General features: G+C 40.2%; 1 protein-coding gene across 1 annotated transcript in view; it reads right to left on the bottom strand.

The window, feature by feature from the left end:
* The window catches only part of LOXHD1 (lipoxygenase homology domains 1), a 182,600-nt gene that overhangs the window by 99,263 nt on the left and 58,701 nt on the right, over positions 1 to 24,636 (bottom strand). The window contains exons 9-14 of the mRNA XM_023207473.1: positions 19,318 to 19,453; positions 18,587 to 18,747; positions 17,480 to 17,566; positions 16,915 to 17,050; positions 3,783 to 3,937; positions 1,839 to 1,999 (exon numbers count right to left, since the gene is read on the bottom strand). Of these exons, the coding sequence (XP_023063241.1) occupies positions 1,839 to 1,999; positions 3,783 to 3,937; positions 16,915 to 17,050; positions 17,480 to 17,566; positions 18,587 to 18,747; positions 19,318 to 19,453 (836 nt within the window). The remainder of the gene's footprint in view (positions 1 to 1,838; positions 2,000 to 3,782; positions 3,938 to 16,914; positions 17,051 to 17,479; positions 17,567 to 18,586; positions 18,748 to 19,317; positions 19,454 to 24,636) is intronic.

The raw sequence follows: 24,636 nt of genomic DNA, 5'->3' as shown, positions 1-24,636 counted from the left end.
CCTGTCCTAACCCCAGAGGCCAGACTGCCTTCCTCGCATGTAAGAGGCTCCCTCGCCCTGCTTGACAGTGGCCTCTGTCTACCTGCCTGTCTTGCTGGACTCCAGAACACTCTAGTCCTTTCCCCTGGTGCTCTACTCTTCATTCCACAGGAGGCTGGCCTCAACGTCCCTCTGCAGACAGGCCTTCCCCGTCTCTAGTCCCCGCTCCAGCCCCTGCACCGTTGTGTGTTTCCACCACGCCACTCTTCACAGTGTGTCATTCTGGCTTTATTCACTTGCTTTTTGTCTAGTTTCCCTGTAGACTATAAACTCCCTGAGGACAGGGAGTAAATATATAGTAGGTGCTTAATAAATACATTTTGAGTGGATAGGAATAAAACAATGCAAGCTCTTCCGTCTGGCATCCAGCCAGTTAGCCTCCGATCCAGGATGGGGGTGAAAATGCCAGTGATGACTTGAAACGAGGCTGTACTCTTCCCCCACACCCCACTTCCCTTATGGCTTAGGAGACTGAGGGTTCATCACTCCATCCTCTCCCACCCCAGCCTTCTCACTCCTTCCCCACATGCCAGGCACCCCTTGCCAACCTCTGGATGAGCCACCCCCTCAGCCCCTTACTCATGCCTCATGCCATTTCTTCAGCCTAGGTGGCCCACCCTCCCTTTTCCTCTCCCTCTGTCCACTCTCTGATCTCCCTTCCAGGCCCAGATGAAGTTCCATCCCTTCCTGGAAGCCTGCTTGGCTTGCTCTCTGTTAGTGCCACTCACTTGGAGTTGCCTGCATTACTTACCTTTTCAATGTAATTCCTTGTAATACGAACAGTGGCTATATGTAGAAGACTGTAGCACCCTTTGTCATTGACAAAATCTGTTTCACAATCATTGACCTATGGAGCCCTCCCAGCGGCCCTCCGTGACTGGGAAACTACTGGGCCTAGGTTGGTGCGGTGGTAAGTAATTCGGCTGCAGCAGATGTGCACCTGTGTGTGTGCACCTGTATGCATGCACGTGAGTACATCTGCATTCATGGTAAAAGGAAGAGCAACACACTCATTGCTGGGCAGCTGTGCAACTCACCCTCATCCACTCAAAGGAGGGCTGTCCTCAGTGTAGCTACCCTCGAAGAGCCCTGGACCAGCCCTAATAAAGTGGACACATAGCAACTCATCTCTACATATAGAACTCAGCCCTAGAACTAAGACTTGCAGAGCCAGGTCAGTCCAAGGCCCCAAATCAATCATACAGTGTGCATCCTCCAGATGTTGCCACATAAAATGTGGAGGGCCACCGGGATGACATGAAAAACACTGGTATTGCTCATTCTAAAATCTCTCTACCAGGAACTTCTTTAAGTCGATGGGAGCCCAAATGCTTAAGCAAAAAGAGAAAGGAAACTTTATCTCATGAGTAAATTGCAGAAAGGAAAACAAAGTAAGATACCTTGAAAAGAAGTTAACGGGGGAGAGGTATGGTCAGAAAGCTATTTAAATTAAAAACTATTTTTTTTAAAAAAAAACTCTTTTGATTTAAAAGTTGAATTCAATCTGCAACTAATTCTCTGAAGTAACTTTCACTTAAATTCAGGAATTGCCAAATTTTATCATGAACAAGCACCCACATTTTGGTGCTTAAATAGAGGAAACTAGCAGCACTCTAAGGGGTGAGGGGGGAATGTGAGGTTCAGGTCTAAGCACCACCAGCAAGGCCACCTCTTTCTTCCACCAGCTATAGCCTTAAGCCACTGTTTTGTTTGCTGGTCGTGGTAGTAGGACTGGGTCTTCCCAAAACGCAGGGACCATAACCTAAGCTGGAGAAAAGACCAGGAGGCAGGACGCATACCTGAGACAGGGGAACTCCACGTTGTCGCTCTCAGGCTGCCCTTCCTCTCTCACCAGCACTCTGTCCAGGTACCAGCCACTGCCAGAGCCTTTGCCATCGTGTCTGATCCTCACCCGCCTCACATTCCGCATGGTGACGGACTCAATAGTAAACTCGTCAGCCTTGTTGAGGGAAACCACAATGACAGTTGGATGGCGGCTACCCCAGGACCCAAACACCAAGGAAAGACATAAGCTCAGATATCAGCTGATGGGTTAGGCAACTCATCTTTCACACATGGGACAGGAGCTACCTATAAAGAACAGGTCACACCCACCCCCAATTTCTCCCACTGGAATATCATCCAATGTCAAGTTTCCAGCAACTGAGAGCTGCACTTTTTGGTGAAACAATGGCTCTTCTCTGTGATCTCCTTTCAAAAGGCAGCTCCCTCTGGGAAAATAAACAAGCTGTTATCAGTCACCAATCATTTATCATGAGCTAATTCCTTGGCGAATCTCCTCTGGCTCCTTGCTCTAGAGTGATACTGGGCCCCTTCCAAGGAGGGAAATGATTAGAATTGATTACAGGGACTAAGTGGTCTTGCTAATTGTTTACTTTTGCCCACCACTGAGGCAGCATAACTGCAGTAGGGGCAACAGAGTTTCCAAGTGTACATGAGCACACCTGGGAGCCTTCAGGGACAGAAACACTGAAGGTGGGATTGATGGACAAAGGCGTCAGAAGATGTAGGAGGAAAGAGTAGGGAAGGCTGAAGAGAAAGGTGGGTGGGTGGGAAGGAGAGAGGAAATTTTAAAAGTTATGTGAAGTAAAGGCGTCGCTACCTCCTCTCCTCAAATGAACCTGAGTCCACCCACAACATCCTGCTCAGATTATTTTTGCCACTGCAGCCTCCAAATGGCCATGATCCCAAGAATCGAGCCAGCCTGGATTGGCCTCAGAGAGAGGCCTTCACTGGAATTCCAGGGCTTTCCCTGACCTCACCAAGGAAGAGGTGGCAGAGGAAGGAGACAGAGCAGTCATCTGCAAATCCCTTCACCCTGGTGAGCTCCCTTGGCCTCACTTTACTGCAACAACGACTCTGTACTCAGCATCCACTGTGTGCTGTGGGCCAGGTCTGACCTCAGAGATGGTATATCCACTGCCCCTAATGCTCACAACAGCCAGCCACAGATAGGCATCCTTTCCCCATTTCAGGCATGAGGAAACTGAGGCTCAGGAGAATGAAGCAGGTAGCCCAAGGCTGGGTTTGCCTCAAACTTGCCTAGCTCTTTCCCTACTGCTTCCACAGCCTCCCCAGAACACCCACGTGATGGTTGGGGAAACGGGGGGAACACCCAACACAACTGCAATGAGGCTAGCAACAGAAGCAAGCTCTCCCATCTTTAGGGTCTTTCTTGATTTCTCTTTCCTAAAGGTCATGAACAAGATGCCTGAAGTGGTCATGCCATGGGAGAGAATGCCAAGTTCCCACATTGGCCCCTGGGGGCCCAGCCTTTCTCCAGCCTGGGTCCTTTAGTCCACAGTGCCCGGCATCCTTCCCTCTCTGCCCACCCCTGAGGTAAGAAAGATGCTGCTGCTGCTGCTTCCCAGTGTCCTTCTGTTCTGCTCTCTTCTCAAAGCTCAGGGTGGGGGAGGACCATAATCCCTCCAAGGTGGCTCTTCAACTCCCTGCTGTGCAGTCCCAGGAGTCTAACAGGTGTCCATGCATGTTAGTGAATGAGGGTGGGCCAGATACTCAGGAACCAAATACACTAAGCATTGCTGTGCCCTCCCAGTGGCTCTGCTGGGATTCCCTGGTCCTCCGCCCCCTTACCCAGAGTAAGGCTCCTGATGGCTGAGGCCCCAGGACCAGCATCAGCTCAACTTTAACAGGGCAGGGAAGACAAGGGAACATGGGAACTGGGAGGACAGGGATGAGTGGGGCACATTGCTGTAACTTACATTGCCCTTTTCAAACAGGTCTGTGTTATTCCTGCAGTTGTAGAGCAGCCGTTCCCCTGTGTCCCCCACGTCACCAAAAAGGCAGAGATAGACGTTGGCATCGGTCCCAGCACCTTCAAGTTCACCTGTGCATACAGTCACACGGTACCGGGCCACTGGTAGGCAGAGAGAGGGACACCATTGCTGACAGCCCCCTGCCTCCTATCCCTAGCCCTGCGGCTCTCACTTCTAAGCTTTGATTCCTCCTCTCCTTCTAGTTCTCATCTGGGCTGACCTTCCCTCTTCCTCCCAAATATCTAAATCCTACCACACACCAATCAAGAGCTGAGTCATCCCCAAGTCTCTTGGCCTAGGCCCTTGGTCATTATAGGCATATGGATTCCATTTAAAGCCATGGGATCAAATGAGATAGACAAGGGTTTCCCAATCCTGTCAATTATCAGCATCCTCTGGGAAACTTTTAGAAGAATTCAGATTCCTGAGCCCAGCTTCAGACTTCTCAAATCTGAATTTCCAGAGCTCAGTCTACTAAACTTGAATTGCTTCCAAGTTTTCCTGGGGGAACTTTGATGGAGCTGGCCAGTTTGCCCTCAGTTCCATCCATCCCAGTAAACCCTTTTGCCTTAGGTTGTTCTCCAACTTCTACATGTTCTCAAGAAAGATAGCTTTTCTCCATGAACAAGAATTGTGTCTTCTTCTCTTCAGAACTCCTACTGATAATGACATGCCAGGAAGCAGAGAGAAAGGCATGAAATGCAGTCACTGTGGGAAGGGCAGCAGCTTTTTCCCATGTTGAAAATGTGCTGTGGAGGGGGCAGACCTGCATCCCTGCACACCCAGCCCTCCTTCTCACTTAAAATAAGCTGAAAAGTAAAATGCATCCATTCATTCACTTATTCATCCCAAATCGGTTTAATGTTAATGGTACCCCAAAACAAATCCGTTTACTGAAGCCTAGTAGGTGTCAGACACCATTAACAGTACAGGAATTCCGATGTTAGAGTTAAGAGTAAAAGTAGAGAAGAGCAATGGAAAGTAAAATCACAAATTATGAACAAGAAAATGTTTTTGTTATATCTGTAACTAAGATAATACAGTGGAGGGACATCTTGGAGTGGTAAGGAGTGGAGTGAGGGAATATAAATTATTTAGAGATGCAGAAAAGGTGACTGCAAGGAGGTAATGTGTAAGCTATAAAGTTAGAGAATTCTGGCAAGTGCAAAGGCCCCTGTGTGGACATGCCCAGTGTATGTTCCAGGAACAGGGAGAAGGCCAATATGGCTGGAGTAGAAGGAATGGGAAGGAATATGAGATGAGGCCCAGAGGTGGACAGGAGCTGGATACATGGGGTGTAGCAGGTCAAGGTAAGAAGTGTGGCTTCCTTTTTATTTTTAATTTTAATTTCTGTACAGCGGAAAGCCATTGGAGTGCTTCAAGCAAGGAAGTAACTTGTTCTGGTCTATGTTTTAAAGAGTACTCTAGCTGCCATGAAGAACTGATCATACAGAAAGAAAGAGTAGAATCAAAGAGGTCAGTTAGCAGAATACTTATAGTAGTTTAGAAGAGAGGATACTAGAATTATAGTAGTCTAGATGCCTAGGACTGGAGGTGCAACAGAAGTGGAGAAAAGTCAACAGATTAGTAATATAGTTTGCATGCTAAATCTAAAATGTACTGTTTTGGACACAATAGTTCTTGGTGATGGATCAGATAGGTAATTGCGGAAAAGAGAGAAGTTGCAGGTGACTCCTAGGTTTTTGGCTTGGGCAATTAGGTGGATAGAGTTGCCACTAAGGAGTAGGGGAGTCTTGGGAGAAGGACAGGTTTGGAGATGGAAATCAATGGTTCGGTTCTGTTCATTATACATTTGAGCTGTCTATTAGATGTTCAAAAACAGAGGTCAAGATGGCAGCTGAATATGTCTGGAGGGTCAGGACTGGTGATACGACTTTGGTCATCATAGGTATATGGAGTCCATTTAAAGCTATGGGATCAAATGAAATACCCTGTGGTGAAGATATAGACAAGGACTGAAAGAATATTTGAAGAAATAATGGCCAAAACTTCCCAAATTTGATTTTAAAAGCATTAATATACATATTCAACATGTTCAACAAACTCCAAGTTATGATAAATGCAGAGATCTACACCTAGACATATTATAGTCAAACTGTTGAGAGCCAAAGACGAGGAGAGAATCTTAAAAGGAGTAGCACAAAAGTGACTCATCACCTATAATGGAAGCTCAATACAATAACAGCTGACTTCTCATCAGAAACTATAGAGGCCAGAAGGCAGTGGGATGATATATTCAATGTGCAGATCATTAACCAAGAATTTTAAATCCACAAAAACTACCTTTCAAGAATTAAGAAGAAATTAGGGCATTCCCAGAATATAAAATACTACAAGAATTAATCACTAGCAGATCTGCCAAGAAATATTAAAGAAACCTTCACATTAGACATTAAACAGTAACTCGAAATCACCTCATAGAATAAAAAGTACCAGAAAAAGCAGTGACATAAGTAAATACACAGAAAATGTACAAATATTTTTTGTTTGTGAATCTGTTCTTCTCATATCTCATATAAATGACAACTGCATAAAGCAGTAAATATAGAGCTGCACCACTAGTGAGCTTATAATACGTAAAGATGCAATTTATATTACAATAATAGCATGAAGGAAGGGAAAGAGAACAAACCTATATTGGAACAAAGTTCTTGTATACTACTGAAATTAAGTTAATATTAATCTGAACTAGATTATTTTAAATTAAAATGGTAATTGTAATTTTCTGGGCAACCACTAAGAAAATCACCCCAAAAATATGATAAAAGAAACAATGAGGGAGCAAAAATGGTACTCTGTAAAATATATAAAAGCAGTAAAGAAAGCAGTGAGAATATAAAAATATATAAGACATATAAGCAGTAAGAAACAAAAAAGATATCACATACAAAATATAGTTAGCAAAATGGCAAATGTCAATCCAAACATATCAGTAATTGCTTTAAATGTATTACATTAAATCTAATTAGTCTAAACATTTCCATCAAAAGCCAGAATGTGGTGGCCACTCTGCAGAAACAGGGTGAATCCACCCACCCCAAATTTGCTCAGATATCAAGGCTGATGATACTACACATGCACCAAGAGCAAGATTCTATTATTTACATAATGAAGAGTTATTGGGAGAGCTTGGCAGGCTCTTGAGCAGGTCCAGTAATAGCTTGGGACAGCAGGGAGATTAGGATTTTATGGTGGTTAGGGAGTGAGACTGAGGTGGTGGTTCCTTTGAATGGTCAGGGCTTGTATGACTTAAACTTTCCACCAGTGTTAAGGAAGGATGATTAGGCTTTCTTATTAGCTGGCCTATATATGAGGCAAAAAGGAAGAGGGGATTGGTGTAGTTTGAAACCTGCCAGTAGTCAAACATGAAAAAGAAATCAGACTCTATTACACAGAGATTGGCAAAATGGATAATGAATCTAACTATCTTCTATCAACAGAATACACATTTTTCTATTCAAAGACATAAATAGGTTGAAAATAAAAAGGTTATGAATAAAATTGGCTCAAGAAAAAATAGACAATCTAAATAGACATATAAAAAGTGAAAAGATTGATTAAACTTCTAGAAGAAAACAGGAAATTCTTCACAACGTTAGGCTGGGCAAGAATTGTTTAAATAAGACTTCAAAAGCATAGGCAGAAAAAGCAAAAATAGACAAATAATATTACATCAAACTTTTGCCCAAACAAAAAATTTTGCATAGCAAAGAAAACTATTAGTAGAGTGAAGATACAACATACATAATAGAAGAAAATATTTGCAAATTATACATCTGACAAGGGGTTAATATTCAAATATATAAGAAAATTAAACAACTCAACAGCAAAAACAAACAAACAAATAACTCGATTAAGAAACTGGCTAACTACCTTAACAGACTTTTCTCAAAAGAAGATATACAAATGGTTTAACAGATAGATGAAAAAACAGTTCAACATCACTAATCATCAGGGAAATGCAAATCAAAACCACAATGAAACATACCATCTTTCTCTAGAATGGCTATCATCAAAAACACAAAAGAAGTGTTGGCAAGGATGCAGAGAAAAGGGAACACTTGCACACCATGGGTAAGAGTGTGAACTAGTATGGCCATTATGAAAAACAGTATGGAAGTTCCTCAAAAAAGTTAAAAATAGAAGAACCATATGATCAATAATACCATTACTGGGTATATATCCAAAAGACATGAAATCAGTATGTTGACGAAATATCTGTACTCTCATGTTTATTGCATCATCTCTACTTACAATAGCCAAGATATAGAATCAACCTAAGTGTCCAATAATGGATGAATGGATAAAGAAAATAGGTATACATACACAATGCAATACGATTCAGCCACAAAAAAGAGGAATAAAATCCTGTCACTTGCAACAACATAGACGAACCTGGAGGACATCATGTTAAGTGAAATAAGTCAGATGCAGAAAGACCAATACCACGTGAAATCACCCATGTGGAATATTAAAAAAAAAAAAGAGAGAGAGAGAGAGAGAGAAGTTGATGTCTTAGAGACAGGGAATCGAATAATATTTTTATCAGAGTAGTTACAAGAGACTGGGAAAGGACGGGGAGGAGAGGATGGGGAAAAGTTGATCAATGGGTACAAAGTCACAATTAAATGAGAGGAATAAGTTCTGATGTTCTATTATACAGTATAATGACCATAGTTAACAATAAAGATTTGTATATAACAAAATAGCTAGAAGAAATGCTTTTGAACATTCTCACCATAAAGAAATGACAAATGCATAAGGTGATGGATAGGCAAAAAACCCTGATTGGATCATTATACAACATATATTTGTCTCAAAACATTAAATTGTACCCCATAAATACATACAATTACAATATGCCCATTAAAAATAAAATTCCAAATCTTTTAAGTGAAAAGATGAATTCATAATTTAAAAAACCTAGCCACAAAGAAAAGCCTGTGCCCAGATGTTTTTACTACTGAATTCTACCAAACACTCAGAGAAGAAATAATACTAATACTTCTCCAACTCTTCCAAAAATAGAAGAGGAGGGAACACTTCCCAACTCATTTTCTGAGGCCAGCATTACCCTGGTACCAAAACTGACAAAATCATAAGAAAACTACAGACCAATATCTCTTATGAATATGAATGCAAAAATCTTCAACAAAGTATTCACAAAAATAATTCAGTGACATATCAAAAGAATTATACATCATGACAATGTAGGATTTATCCCAGAGATACAAATTCATTTAACTGCTGAAAATCAATTAATGTAATTTATCAAATTAATTGAATAAAAGGCAAAAATCACATGATTATCTCAATAAATGTAGAAAAAGCATTTGACAAAATCTAACACCCTTTCATGATTAAAAAAAAAAAACATCAACAAACTAGGAATGAAAAGGAAATTCGTCAACCCATAAAAGTTATCTATAAAACACCTACAGCTAATATCATAGTCAATCATGAAAGACTGGTCTGGACACTTTCCCCTTAAGATGAGAAACAAGTCATCTCTTCTATTCAATGTGGTGCTGGAGATTTCAGCCAAGGCAAGTAGGCAAGCAAATATAAAAAGATCTAAATTGGAAAGGAAGAAGTATCTTATTTATGGGTGACATAGCCATGTATTTATAAAATCATAAGGAATTCACTAAAAAACTATTAGAATAAATGACTTCAGCAAAGTTGTAGAGTACAAGATCAATATACCAAAACTGATTATATTTCTATCCTTTTGCAATGAATAGTCTGAAAGTGAAATTAAGAAAACAGTTCTATTTGCAATAGCATCAAAAAGAATAAAATATGTAGAAGTAAATTTAAGAAAACAAGTGAAAAACATACACTCTGAAAACCACAACATATTTTTTAAAGAAAATAAAGATCTAAATAAATGGAAAAACATCTCATGTTCATGAATTGGAAGACCTAACATTATTAAGATGGCAGTACTCCCCAAACTGGTCTATAGATTCAATGCAGCCCCTAACAGAACTCAGCTGACTTATTTGTAGAAATTGACAAGCTGATTCTAAAATTCATGTAGAACTGCACGGGACCCAGAATAGACAAACAACCCTGAGAATGAATAATCAAGGAGAAGAACAAGTGTTGACAGGGATGTAGAAAAATTGGAACTCTCATACATTACTAATAAGAATTTAAAATGGTACAGCTATTTTGATAAATAGTTTGGCAGTTTCTCAAAAAGTTAACCAAAGAGCTACCAAATAACCCAGCAAATTCACTCTTAGGTGTATGCCCAAGAGAACTAAAAATATGTCTGCATAAAAACTTGTACATGGATGTTTATAGCAGTATTATTTATAATAACTGAAAAATAGAAACAATATAAATGCTCTTTAACAGTTGAATTTGGTACATCCATACAATGGACTATGATTCAGCAATAAAAAGAACGGAGTATTGATACACGCTACAATATGGACGAATCTTGAAAACACTGTGTTAATTGAAATAAACTAAATTTAAAAGGCCATGTATTGTATGACTCTCTATATATGAAATATCCAGATTACGCCAATCTATGAAGACAAAAAGCAAATTAGTGGTTGTCAGAGGCGGAGGGGTAAAGCGGGGAAATGGGTATGACTGCTGACAGGTATAAGGTTTCTTTTTGGCGGAGATGAAAATGTTCTGGAATTTGATAGTGGTGATGGATGCATGATTTTATTAATATATTAAAAACCATTGACTTGTACACTTTAAATGGGCAAATTGTATGGCACATGAATCATATCTCAATATGGCTGTTGTTTTTTGTTTAGGTTGTTTGTTTCTGAGAAGGAGTTTCATTCTTGTTGCCCAGGCTGGAGTGCAATGGCGTGATCTCGGCTCACTGCAACCTCCGCCTCCTAGGTTCAAGCGCTCTCTCTTGCCTCAGCCTCCCAAGTAACTGGGATTACAGGCACCCGTGACCATGCCCGACTAATTTTTTGTATTTTTAGTAGAGACGGGGTTTCACCATGTTGGCCAGACTGGTCTCGAACTCCTGACCTCAGGTGATCCACCCATCTCGGACTCCCAAAGTGCTGGAATTACAGGCATGAGCTACTGTGTCCCACCATAGCTGTTGTTTTTAAAAATGGACATGATTCATTTGTAGTTCATCTAAAATGAAGACAGAGTATACCTAGAATGAGGCAAATCACTGGGAAGTTGAATTCAGTGTACAAATTATTTTTTCAGTAATATGACCATTTTATTTGGAGATATGCAGACATCTGAAAAATTAATTTGACCATGAAACATATGAGTACACGAAGATAGAGTGTCTGTTGCAAAAACACTTGTTAGAAGAACAGGCAAAGAAAAACTGATGGTATATAGAGGCCTGCCTTGAGCAAAGCTGGTATAGATAGGCATTTAAACCATGAGTTAAGATTGAGGAGAAATCTCCTGCCTACCAATATTGTCTCCTAGTAGGGCCACAGCACCTGAAATTTAACCATCATTGTCTTCTGTAATCAACTCTTTTAAAATTCAAATGCTAAATGCTTTCAATCTTCAGCCTTTGTATAAATGAAGTTGGTTCTTTTGTGTGAAGCTCTCAATAGTCCAATGTGTCAACAGTGAGAGGAATGAACAGCTGAAAACTGAAGGTGGAAACATGACACAACAGGGAAGGAAAACTCTCAACACCAGGTTGGGGCTGGCTTCACTCTTAATTATGATGAAGGTCAGTTCTGCCTTTTTAGCTGTAACTTTTAGGCAATTTCCAGAAGCAAAGTAATAAGGGAATTTAGAAATCCTTTTGCCTGGGAATTCCCATCCCTTTGGTTCTGAGCTCTGAGGTCCCTTTGGTGGGAAGTTCTCAAGGGTCTTGATTTTTCTCTAGGCACCCCTCTGAAACACCCCAGCCATGGATGTCCCAAGCTCCTTCCTGGCAAGAAGTCTGTGGACAATTAAAAAGAGTTATGTTGTTAGACACTAGTAGTGAAAGACTTTAAAGAGATGGGTAAGTACAGAGCCTCTGGTACTTTAATTTTAAAATTACAGCTCTTATTAACGAGAAGCTATGATTTTCTGCACTCGAGTCCAGTGGCCTCTAGCCCACTCATCACTGGTGTGTAATCACTTCTCTCGGAAGTATAGTGGAGAACACGGATCTCATTTATTTTACTCTCATGTAGCTCCTGAGGGACAGCCAAGGTGGAAATAAATTGTGAGCTGGCATGTGTATTGTCCATATCTCCCAGTCTGTGCTAATCAGAACAATCACTCCCAAAAGCCTCTTGGCTCTCAGATATGGCATTAATTGCTTATTTGGCTGGCCCTTAATTTGTAAGTAAACCAGAGATACACAACTTCAAACTCAGAGAATTGATTTTAAATTGGTATTTACTCATTTTACATGAGTCCAAAACTCTCCTCTTAAGGGACTTCCAGGACATCTTCACACATTACACATTTCACACTGGTACCAGCTGGGAAAATGAAGCATTGTCACCAGCTCTATTTACTGTTACAAAGCATTCCAACCAGAAAAGGAGATATGAGAACTTGTAGAGGTGAGTGAGGACACAGGGGTATTCCAAGCATAAGATAAATGTTTGTGGGCCATAAAGAACAGTTGAGAGAAAGAAATTCAAGTTTGTCTGGGCTCTGAAATACAGCCAGGGACCACCAGAAGACATCAAACTGCCTTATAGCCACAACAGATAGCCCTTCAATACATACTATCCGTATCCATACTATCACCAGAATTATTTTTCTCCTTGAAATGGTTTTTTTAATAGCATCATGGAAGACAACAAAAAAATACCAGCTAGGATAGCCCCACAACCGTACACTGTTAAAAATGTTTACAAGCACATTTTATACATGTAAACTGTAGAGATGCTCTTCCTTGCCATCTCCTCCACCTCCTGACATGGTCTCTCCTTGTCTGTCAAATCCCTCCACATAGAAGACCTAGCTCAAATGTCACTTCATCTGCAAAGTTTGTCCCAACTTTCTGGACAGGAAGCTTATCTCACCACTGTGTTTCCACAGCATTCACACTTCAAGACCTGCCAGTTCCACCTTCAAAATATTTCTTGAATTTATCTTCTCCTCTCTGGTCTCCTCTCTCTGTCTGATTTCAGAACCTCTTTTCTTCCCCACTGGAGGTCTGATTGTAGGTTTGTCCCTCTGATCCATCCTCCACCCATCTATGTCAGCCCCTGACTGACCAGAAAAAATGGGGGGGGAGAAGAAGTGACAGGTCAAGGGTGAGGTGAAGTGTACCAAGGTCACAAAAGTGCTGGGAGTGCAAGAGCTTGAGTCAGAGGGTGGGGCATGGGTTCAAAGAAGGGGTAGTTTCATGGGATGATCCCAAATTAGGTGGCAGGGAAGGGCTGGCTAAGTGGGGTGGGCATAGGCCAACAAAGTGAATGAGTGTTGGAGGCTGAAAGAATGACGGTCGTGATCAACTCAGTATACCACTGGAGGCTACATGAGCAAACAGCAAACTGTTATGAATGCAGGTTGTTGGCAAACTGACAAACTGTGTCTGCCACCCAGAAGGAATGCTGAGGACAGTCACACCCCAGGAGCGTGACTTGTGATTAGGCACATCTGAAGCCTGTTAGCAATAATGTGAACCTGTGATCAATCAAGCGGCTGACCAATTGTTACCTCCTCCTCCCTGCTCTTTCTACCCAATAAATACGAAGGGCTGTGGAAGCTCAAGGCCCTTACTTGACAGAAGCAAGGCGTCTCCAGGCCCTTTCTTTAAAACAGATTCTTTTGTTTTTTGTTTTCATTTATCGTTCATCCCCCTTCGTTCAGTCCTGTAGTACCCATCAGGTGAGCACCAGGATGCAGGTGAGTGGGTGTTCTACACAGACACTGAAAGAAGTAGACAAAGCCTCTTAAGGTTTAGTATGCATACAAATTACTTGGCATGCTTGACAAAATGCATATTACCAGGAATAGCCCTCAAAGTCTCTAATCAGCATAGCTGGTGGTGGGCCTAGGAATCTGTATTTCGATAAACACTTCAGGTAGTTTTGATATAGATGGACGTTTGACTGTACTTTAGGAGATGTTGTTGGTTATAAGCTGAATTGTGCCCATAACCCCAATTTTATTTATTAAAGTCCTAACTCCCCAATAACTCAGAATGTATTTGGAGATAGGGCCTTTAAAGGAGTAATTAAAGTAAAAGGAGGTCATATGGGTGGGGCCTAATCCATTATGACTGGTGTCCTTATGAGAAGAGGGGGTTAGGACCCAGACATGTATACACACAGAGGAAAGAGGACATAAGAAGATGACTGTCTGCAAGTCAAGGAGAGAGGCCTCAGAAGAAAGCAAACCTGCCAACACCTTCATCTTGGACTTCTAGCTTCCAGACTGTGAGACAGTAAATGTCTGTTATTTAAGCCACCCTGTCTGTGGGACTTTGTTTCAGCAACCCTAGCAAACTAATGCACTGTCCCAGGATTATGGCAGGGCATGGTGTCTAGACACTAACCAAGGGATGCATGACACCATCTTTTGTGAAAGAGGGGAAGGGCCAGAGACCAACAGAAATGGCACTGGGCTGGGGTAGAAGGCAATACTGGGAAGAAGTGTGGTGCACTCAAGGATCTGAATGTGCAGAGGGAGTCAGGAGAACACCCCCTTCCATGTGCCCCACAGTTCATAAGGAGGGAAAATAAGGTTCTTAGGGGAAAGTCATGCTTCACTCAAGGCAAAGAGGGGTTAGAAGTAAAGAACATTCTGGACATTACAAATTAAAATAGATTTCTCTTTTGAAAACCTTATCAAAATGGCAATCTACAGGTTGTTTTAAAAATTTAACTAAACAAAAAAGGTTTCATCAACTAGGGGAAGGGGACAAGTGTAGAGAACACAACACAATTTTGGAAGCTGGAGAGCAGTTAGAAAAGTAGTAAATGCATTGACACAGTGGTTCTCAGTGTGGTTCCCCAACAGCAGCATGGATATTACCTGTAAATGTGTTAGACAAGCAGATCCTTGGGTCCCACTCCAGACTAACTGAATTAGAAACTCTGCAAGTGGAACCCAGCAATCTGTGTTTTAACAAGCCCTCCTGGGGATGATGCATGCTGAAGTTTGAGAATCGCTGACTTACCATACCAGAGAGGATTGATCAGAGCTGTCAGTCACAAACTTCAAAAAGGAATGCTACCAAAAGGCTCAAGAATGACAGTGCCAGATAATGTAGAAATAGAGACTGAGAATCTAAAATCATGAGAGTTAGTTAGAAGGGTTTCAAAAGCAGTTAGGGCCCAAGACCTCTCCCCAGTTCTTTATACCTACAGGCTCAATTCTGGCATGCAAAGTAAACAAATCAGGTCTAAGAACAGGTGTATTTCTGCCTTGGTGGACTACACATTAGGTTAGTGCAAAAGTAATTGCAATTTTTGCCATTACCTTTAATATTATATTAAGTTCCAATTTTGGGAATGGGTTATATGTTATCATGATATTTAGAGAGATGATTGCGTTGTTCCCAAAGCAGTTATTACTGAATGCAAAAAGGCAGGGTGATGTTTTGGTATAGCCACTGAACCAGGAAGCAAGAGACCTTATTCTAGATTTAACGCTGTCTCTAACTAACTGTGTAACCATGGCAAGAACGTCCTCAGCTCTTTATCTGCATCAGGTTATTTTAAGGGCCTTTGCACACAAATATTCTACAGTCATATATTTAATTAAGAATGAAGGAGAACCATAAAATAAAAGAAACATGATGCTAATTACAAGCATTGCCTAATTAAACTAACAGACGGAATGATCTCTTTTTAGATACTTGCTGTTTGACGTTTCTATGTTTATGAGTATTTAATTCTGATCAAACTATTTCAACAAATATATACAGAGTTCCTACTGGGTGTGCAAATGCAGTGTTTATAAATATCACACAATCACCTGTGAAATGACATTATGGAGATATTTAGAAGGTCTACTGGAACTATGGGTGACATTGTTTTCTATATATTTTTACATTTTTGTAATTTTGCAATACTATTTTCCTGCTTAAAATTTAAGGACTGCCACAAGGATAGCAAATGGGTTAATTATCTTAAGTGCCAATTCTGATCAATTGTTAATGTCTGTTTGGCTTTTTTTTTTTTTTTTTTTTTTTTTTTTTGAGACGGAGTCTCGCTCTGTCGCCCAGACTGGGGTGCAGTGGCCGGATCTCAGCTCACTGCAACCTCTGCCTCCCGGGTTTACGCCATTCTCCTGCCTCAGCCTCCCGAGTAGCTGGGACTACAGGCGCCCGCCACCTCGCCCGGCTAGTTTTTTGTATTTTTTTTTTTTAGTAGAGATAGGGTTTCACCAGGTTAGCCAGGATGGTCTCGATCTCCTGACCTCGTGATCCACCCGTCTCGGCCTCCCAAAGTGCTGGGATTACAGGCTTGAGCCACCGCACCCGGCCGGAATTCTTTATTGAGGGCTACAAAGCTCATTTCAGACTCATGGGAAAGAATGTTTTGATCACTTAGTAATGTCTGCCATGTGAAAAAGACAGGGCATGTGCTCTGTATTTGCCAGTACTGTGCTTCTATAACCTAGAGGCAAAATGACTTCTTCCCTTTGGCTATTTGAATGTGGCTCCTGGATTCCACATTTAAAGCTTAGTCCTTCTCCTACTATCCTTAATTAGAGATAGAATACTTATTAGCTATCAGCCAACTGTGGCTACAGGAACCCAGATCTAGCTTTTCTTTTGGGGAACATTTCATGCACCATTTGAGGGGAGCAAGAGGATATCTCCTTTCAAGGAGGCTCTGGAGAATTATTGTTCAGAACAGATGCTTCTGATCCCCTCAGAGCCAACGAGAAGACCCATACATCTTCCCTCCCTCCCCAGCACACCAATCACGGTAGAGCTCTGGCATCATGACTTGGAGATGACTTTTCCAAGCCAGTCTTGAGTCAAGGACCTTCCAAATCCACTCTGGCACTCTAAGGAGCCTAAAGATGCATAGCAGACAAGACTCTCAGCTCATAGGTCAGGCCCACTGGGACACCAAGCAGGAGTTCCACTGCCTCCCAGGATGGAGAGCCCATCAGTACTTACTGCCCATGATCCTGTGCACTGTTGGGCCTTCTGCAGTCATTTCCCTCACTATCTCATTGTCATCCTCATTGGCATCCAGCCAGCGGTTGCAATTAAAGTTATACTTGTCCTTGTTCAGAGTGTTCATCAGGGTCATCTGGAATGAAGTTCTGGGGTGAGCAAGTGGGTGCACCAGGGATGTTCACCTATGCCCTGGAGTCCCCATTCTGCTATCTCATTGCAGAGAAGCCAAGGCTATTTCCTGGAGAAAATCCTTATGGCAGGCAGAGGGCTGGATTAGTATTTGTTCATGGTTTCCTGGATACCCGCACCTGCCTAGCAACCAGATGACTAGGGCAGAATGCAAGCCACCCCAAACACCTGAGTGTTTTCTTAATCTACTTTGGAAGTCTCTCCCCATCAGGAAGTCCCTGGGGCCTGTATCCAAATTCAGGTCTTGCTGTAACACTTTTCAGTCCCCATTCACAATAAATACAGAGGCAAATTTATGTGACAGGGTCACTGAAAGGGACCATCCTTGTTCCTTTCCCAACAACCCCCCAAACCCCAAGATGGTGCATCTCACCCTTTCTAAATGCCATCCAGAACCAGAACTCCTTTTATCATGCCATACTCGAATCTTATAAAACCTGCCAACATCCGGGAGCTCAATCTATGGTGAGAAATAAAAACATTTGAGTGGGCACAACTGAAAAAAATGTGTTTATTCTTATAGTTGACCCACTGTCAGGAGGGAACCTGCTTTGGGCTCTTTCTTCAGCAGTGAGGATGGGTTTGCTTTAATCAAACCACCCTCACATACTTTATCTTCTCATGACCCTTGTAACCAAGAGCACGTGAGGGCAGGACAGCCACATACAGCAAGGGTTCAGTCTGGGCCAGTGAAACGGAACAAAAATAACTGCCCCACAGTGGGATTCAGACTAAAGAAGATCCTCCAAGCAATAAACTTCCAGTAACAAAATCTATAGGGCAGCCCTGCAAATTAGCACAGGCCCACAGCCCCAGGACTCTACTGGGCAGTGAAACAGACAAAAAGATCAATAAGCAGTTGTGCCCTTTCTCTGGGGGCTCACAGTCTAGCAGAAAAGATAAATACATAAAGAGCAATGAACTGAGTGGTGTAACACAGGTACAAATGGGGTGCTGAGAGGAAAGCCTCAAATTACAAATTATTGCTACCTAAAGGTTGAAATAGCACTTCTATTAGGGTAAAAAAAATCCTTGCTCTAGTTTTATGCATAATGGAAAGTTTTAAAGCTGAATTTAAAAAAAAAAGTTCTAAAATTCACACTTTTGATTAAATTTGATCCTTACTCTCTAAATCAGTCCATATTGGGCAGTCTGACACTAAGCATGCTCAGGGTCTCTGTTCTGCAGTGATTCTCCAACTCCTGAATGGCTTAAACCATTCCATACTTGCTTCTTTGCCCAGCCTTGGTTCTGGACTATTGGATTCAGATGAATGGGCCAGATCGAAATTGTATCCCATTCAATACATTGCTTATAAATCATCAAATTTATCTCCCTTGCAGGGACCTAAAATCTCCATTGTACATTTTTGCCTTCAAACTTGGTCTAAAACCTGGCTTAGAGAACCGGAATCTCCATGACAAATGCCCTACATCCTTTCCTCCTTTCTCCCTCCCACCCCATCACACTCCTCTCCTACCCTAAACTTCTCAATTATGCCAGGTTTGAACCACTTGTTGTTGGGATTCAGGAGAATCTCATCTGTCCGTCCTTTCTGCCCATAAATCTGGATGAAGATGGGAGAGTTGGTACCAGCTTTCTTTAGGTCAGTTGTCCAGACCCACAGGGACCAAGGGAATTCTGCAAGACAGATCAAGTTGCACCATAAACTTCAGGAAGTGAAGAGATTTTCATATTACCACAGGGAAGAAGGAAAAATCCAAAATGATCAGGACTGAAGGGCAGGGTATACACAGATGTGTCCCATTCTCAAAAACCCATTATAGCCAAGTTTAGAAAGCTAAGGATTCGTGACTATTAAAAATAAGGTGCCATAATGTTCTTTTTAATGGCTAAAGTGTATTTGTGTGTTTTAAATCGGAGGACAAGTTGACTCCACTCACCCTATGTCCAGCACTTTCAGAGTGCACTGTAGTGAATGATTCAGGTTAACACCTAGCTCATCACAGCAGCTTATTCCATTTGGTGACACTGGAGTCAGCCTTGGTGCCAGGGGTGTGACTCTATATGGCCTGTACTTGGGAGAGTGGAGCTGCTTGGTGGGGTTGGGGGAACTTTTTCCTTCCTTTCTAGAGGAGACTTAAGAAGCAGGAGCGGACTGCCCTCACAGCTTTTGCCCAAGGGTCTGACGTTCTGGCCTTTGCTGGCCCTGGCTGAGAGGCCTCCAGGTTCTGGGTCTCTTTCACTTACTTTTCAGCCGCTTCTTCCTGAGAGACACCATTTCGTAGAGCTGCCTTTCAATCAGCCCATCCGCTCTCTTCTCATCCAGCCAGTTGCTGCAAGGGAAGGTCTGCTGGATGCCCGTGAAGGGGCACAGAATTACCACCTGGGGAGAGTGGAGCACAGTGAGTGTCTCCTGCATTGAGTGCCCAGTAGGGACCTCTTCACCATGTTCAGCAGCCTCCCAGCCCCACATTTAGAGACATCTGTATTAGGACTCTCAATGAATGGCACCTTTTCTGTAGTCTATCTCATTAAATCTTAAGTCAAGAAATGCAACCTCCAAAGAGTCTTCCAAAGTAGGTATCACCCGTCATCTAATTTGCTATTCAAATCTCAAACTTTTCCTCTATACACAACACCCACTTTGAATACCATATTTCTTTAAGCACATCATAAAACCTCAGTTAATCTGAACCAAATGAACTAGACTACTAGGTTAATTCCCTATAATGATCTTGTAGGAAAAAGGTAAGTCCCGTGTCAGCTAATTAATATCTGGAATGTAGTATAAAAACCAACTTCTCTCTTTTAGGCTTGATCCTCACTCAACCTTCTCTCTTATACCTTCTCTATCTCTACCAAGTCCTGAACCCATGGATTTCGAACACTCACATTATAAATGTTGAAAGGATTGCTCCTGGCACACTACAGACTCCTCTATCAGTAAAGAAATTTTGACTCGCAATTACTGGTTTCTAAGCTTTACCTTCTTAACTTGAAAACAAATCTTTTTAACTTACAAACTAATCTGACCCTCCCATTGGTCAAGGTTTTGACCAACCATTGTCTTACTGGGTATTTGTTGTCTACTGTTCATAGTGACAAAAATTGACTGTAACTTCCTTAACTTGAATTATTGCCCTTAGCTATTCCCAGGTAATACTCACCTCATACTTATTATTGACCATTGTGATAAACCTTAACTTTTAAGAAGCACCAGGGGAAGGATGCTAAGAGATGGTGGGAGGGGATTATGTACCCCTTCAAACTCCCAGAGAAATGCTCCTGCCTAGAGATAAATGATGGCTCAGGACCACGGGCAGCAGGCCCCTCAAACATTTAGTTATCTGACACAAATATATTGGCAATTAATGTAGTTCACCCCACCTGCATTCAATAGATGGGAAACCTGAGGTCTAGAAAGGAGAATAAAGTGCCCAAGTTAGCACCTTTAGTTAGTGGCAGAACCAGGAATATAAGTATTCCTGACACTAATTGTCAGTTTGGGATCTTTTCTACTCATCAGGAAGAACCTCAGAATTTCTATTTATGGCTGAGGTCCACTGGGATCCATTGTTGCACTCCATTTTTTATGCTGAAGATTTCATGTGATCATGTATTTAGAAGTGGACCTATACATACGCAAAGGTGGAGGGCATCCGTGACAAGTTGAGGGCATAGGAGGGTATCATCACCAGGAATTTATTTAGAAGTCTTTCTTTCCTCTCAACAAATTCTGCAGATGCAGATGTTTCCTCATTACTCTTGAGTTGTTCTCTCATCGTTAACTGTGTATTGGTTAGTTTTGTCTTTTTAAGAAGTAGCAAAATCCTAAAAGTTTGAGGTTGTGTGTTTTCTCACCCCTGTGGGTCCCCTGAACATAGTTCTAAACATATAATAAGCACTTAAAAATCGATGATAAAAGTTCTGGTTCTGGAAGGTTAAAGGTTAGGTAAGCAACTAAATATAGTATTGTTACTAGAGCTTGTGGTTTTTATCTCAGGATTTTCTTTCTTTTATTGTTTTGTTAAATATAACTATCCTGAGGGTATCATATTCTGTTATCGAAAAACTACTTTGTCATTCTCTTTAAAAATAAATTAGTGTAATTCATACATTAAAAATGTTTGCTTCTGGACTAGGTAGTCCAGAAACTAGGTAGTCTGAAAAGCCTTTTATCACCACAAAATAGCCATATGTTACATAACCCACAGGAAGTATCACTTTATATACATTGCTGAGCTGCCAGGGGGTTACAGAGAAACCATAAGAACCAGCAAAATTCAGAGTAAGCAGAAACCCAGAGAGTGGGCAAATGTGAATGCTAAAGTTGGTGCTACACTGCAGCAAAAGACAATCCCAGGCACTCAGAGACCAGGAAATTAATAGCCACTTGAGGATGCGGGAAACTAGGCCGTGGGCTTTACAAAATGGAGATTCCAAACTGGAAACACTGAATAAGCAGAAATATTTGAAGGACTGCTCCTTTACACAAAAGGTAGATAGGGAAAAATCTGCAAAGAGAAGCCTACCTTTTTTTGTCTTTGCTCTAGACAGAAAATAATAATAGTTTTACCTAAGAAATAGTTACCATAAGCTTGGTCACAGCCAGGATAAATAGTAATAAATGCACACATAGACATATTGAGGAGAAGCAGGAATAGCAAAAACAAGATCTTAAGAGCATCTGGATAGAAAAAACAGACAGTGGCAATTAGACTAACAGAAACCAGAAGATATTGGGGAGGAAAACTCAATATAGAATTCAGTATCCTAAAATTATTTTTCAAGAATGAGAGTGATATAAAAACATTTTTCAAATGAACAAAATCAGAGTTTACCAACAATAGACCTTTACCAAATAAACTTCTAAAGAGTGTTCTTCAGGAAGAAGAAAATTGACACGAGAAATAAGGTCTTAGATGCAAGAAGAAGTGACAAGCAAACAAACTGGGAAACTTGTAGGTAAATCTGAACAAACAACTCTATAAAACAATGATATCTAATGTGTATATTTTAAAATAATTTAAAATGGAGCTAAAATACTAGGCAAAAAATAGCATGCAGAATTATTACTATTAGCGATTTCTAAGGTTCTTACATTTGCCAAAAAAGAGTAGAGGTATCAATTACATTTAGGGTTTCCCATATTAAGTATGTACAGTAAAATAACTATAAAGGGAAAAAAGAAATAGGGAAAAACAGTCAACCCAAAATAATTTTAAAAGAAGAAAAAAGAAACAGTAAAAGCAGAACAGATATATCAGTAATTACAATAAACATAAGCAGACTAAATTTGCCAGTTCAGAGATAAATAGTATCAGATTGGATAATGATAAAGATTGAATTTACTAGGAGGTTATAATTCTATGCTTAGTAACATAGCCTCAAACTACATAAAGCAAAAATTGTTAGTTCTACAATAAGAAATATCTACCACCTTAGTGGTAAATATTTCAATAGTGGTAGGGATTACACACACACACACACACACACACACACACAAAAGTAGATATTTTAACACATATTTATTAGTAATTAACAGACCAAATAGACAAAACAATAGTAAGGAAACAAGATTCAAATAACAAAAGTAACAAACTGAATTTAATAAATAAAATTAAATGTTTAAATTCAGCTGTTGGAGCAATATACAAATTGAACATGCATTGTAAATTGCAACGCATTTTTTAAAATGGCATTATATAGGCTGTGTTTTCTGAATAAAATGATGTTAAATTAAAGATAAATTAAATAATAAGACAACATGCATTTGGAAACTAAAAGTCATACTTCAAAATAATGAGTCACAAAATAACTAATGAGTCACAAAAGAATTTTTAGTGTAATAATAAGAACCCAAACAAGCACAAACTATTTTTTAAAAATTGATAAATTGCCTTTCAACAATATTAAAAGCTTCTGCTTTTCAATAAACATTGTTAAGAAAATTAAAAGGCAAGCTACACAGTGGGAGATTATTCATACATACACACACAGATATGGAAATATAGATATATCGATATATTTAACAAAAAAGTTGTATCGAGAATGTAAAGAATTCTTACAATTTAATAAGATTTAAAAATGTAAAATAAGCAAAGGCAACTAGAATAAGAATATATACAAATGATCAATAAGCACATTTTTAAAAGTTCAACGTAATTAGTCATCGGAGGCAATGTAAATTAAAATCACAATTAGACACCCATGAGCATATCTAAAAATAGAAAGATTGACAATGCCAAGTGATGGTAAGGATATGGAAGAACTGGAATTCTCATATATTGTTGGCAGGCATACAAAACAATGTAGCCACTTTGAAAACAGTTTGGAGGAATTTTTTAAAACTTAAGCATATCTTTACCATGGATCCAGAAATTCTATTATTAGGTATTTATCCAACAAAATTGAAACACATGTCTATTCGAAGACTTGTATATGAATATTCATAGCAGCTTTATTCATAGTAACCCCCAAAATTGAAAATGACCCAAATGTTCATCAACAATTAAATGGATAAACAAATTGCTATATATCCGAAGAATGGAATACTACTTAGCAATAAAAAATAAGTTACTAATACATGAAACAACATTATGAATCCCAAAAACATTACTCTGAGTGAAATGTCAGACACAAACACACATAAAGTGCATGCTAAATGATTTCATTTATATTCAATGTTAGAAAAGACTAACCTAATCTTTAGTGACTAAAATCAGATTAGTGATTAGAGTGGTGGATATTGGCTGTGAAGGAGCACAAGGAAACATTTTGGGGTGATGGAAACATTCTATATATTGGTTCTAGTCATGGTTACACAGGTGTGTACATTTATCAAAACTCACAGAACTGTATGCTTTAGAAGAGTGTGTATTTTATTTCATGTTAATTATACTTTAACAAAGCTGCTTTTTAAAATGAAACAATACAATTAAACTGAATAAAAATATTTTATAAAATATATGAAATGCAGCTAAAGCACTACTTTGAGAGAAAATTATAGTATCAAATGTTTGTACGAGAAAAAAAGGAGGCTAAAAATTAATGAGCTAAGAATCTAATTTAAGAATTTAGAAAAAGAACAACAAAAGAAACTCAGAGAAATTAAACAGAGATAAAGTTAAGAATAGAAGTCAATAAAGCAGAGAATAGAATTAAAACAGTGTACACAAAGCAAAACTTGGTTATTTGAAAGAGCTAAATAAACTTTTTGTAAGAGTCATATTTTTTAAAAAGCAACAAGGTATTTTATTCTCTTTGAAGCAATTGTGAATGGAAGTTCCTTTCCATGTTTAGGGCTTCCTTCAGGGTCTCTTGTAAGGCAGGCCTGGTGGTGACAAAATCTCCATACCTAGGAATCCAACTTACAAGGGATGTAAAGGACCTCTTCAAGGAGAACTACAAACCACTGCTCAGTGAAATCAAAGAGGACACAACCAAATGGAAGAACATACCATGCTCATGGATAGGAAGAATCAATATCGTGAAAATGGCCATACTGCCCAAGGTTATTTATAGATTCAATGCCATCCCCATCAAGCTACCAATGAGTTTCTTCAC

Source organism: Piliocolobus tephrosceles, chromosome 18 (genome assembly GCF_002776525.5).
Source record: "Piliocolobus tephrosceles isolate RC106 chromosome 18, ASM277652v3, whole genome shotgun sequence".
NCBI lineage: Eukaryota > Metazoa > Chordata > Mammalia > Primates > Cercopithecidae > Piliocolobus > Piliocolobus tephrosceles.
The sequence above is the reverse complement of the archived record's forward strand: the minus strand, read 5'-3'. Positions and strand labels throughout refer to the sequence as shown.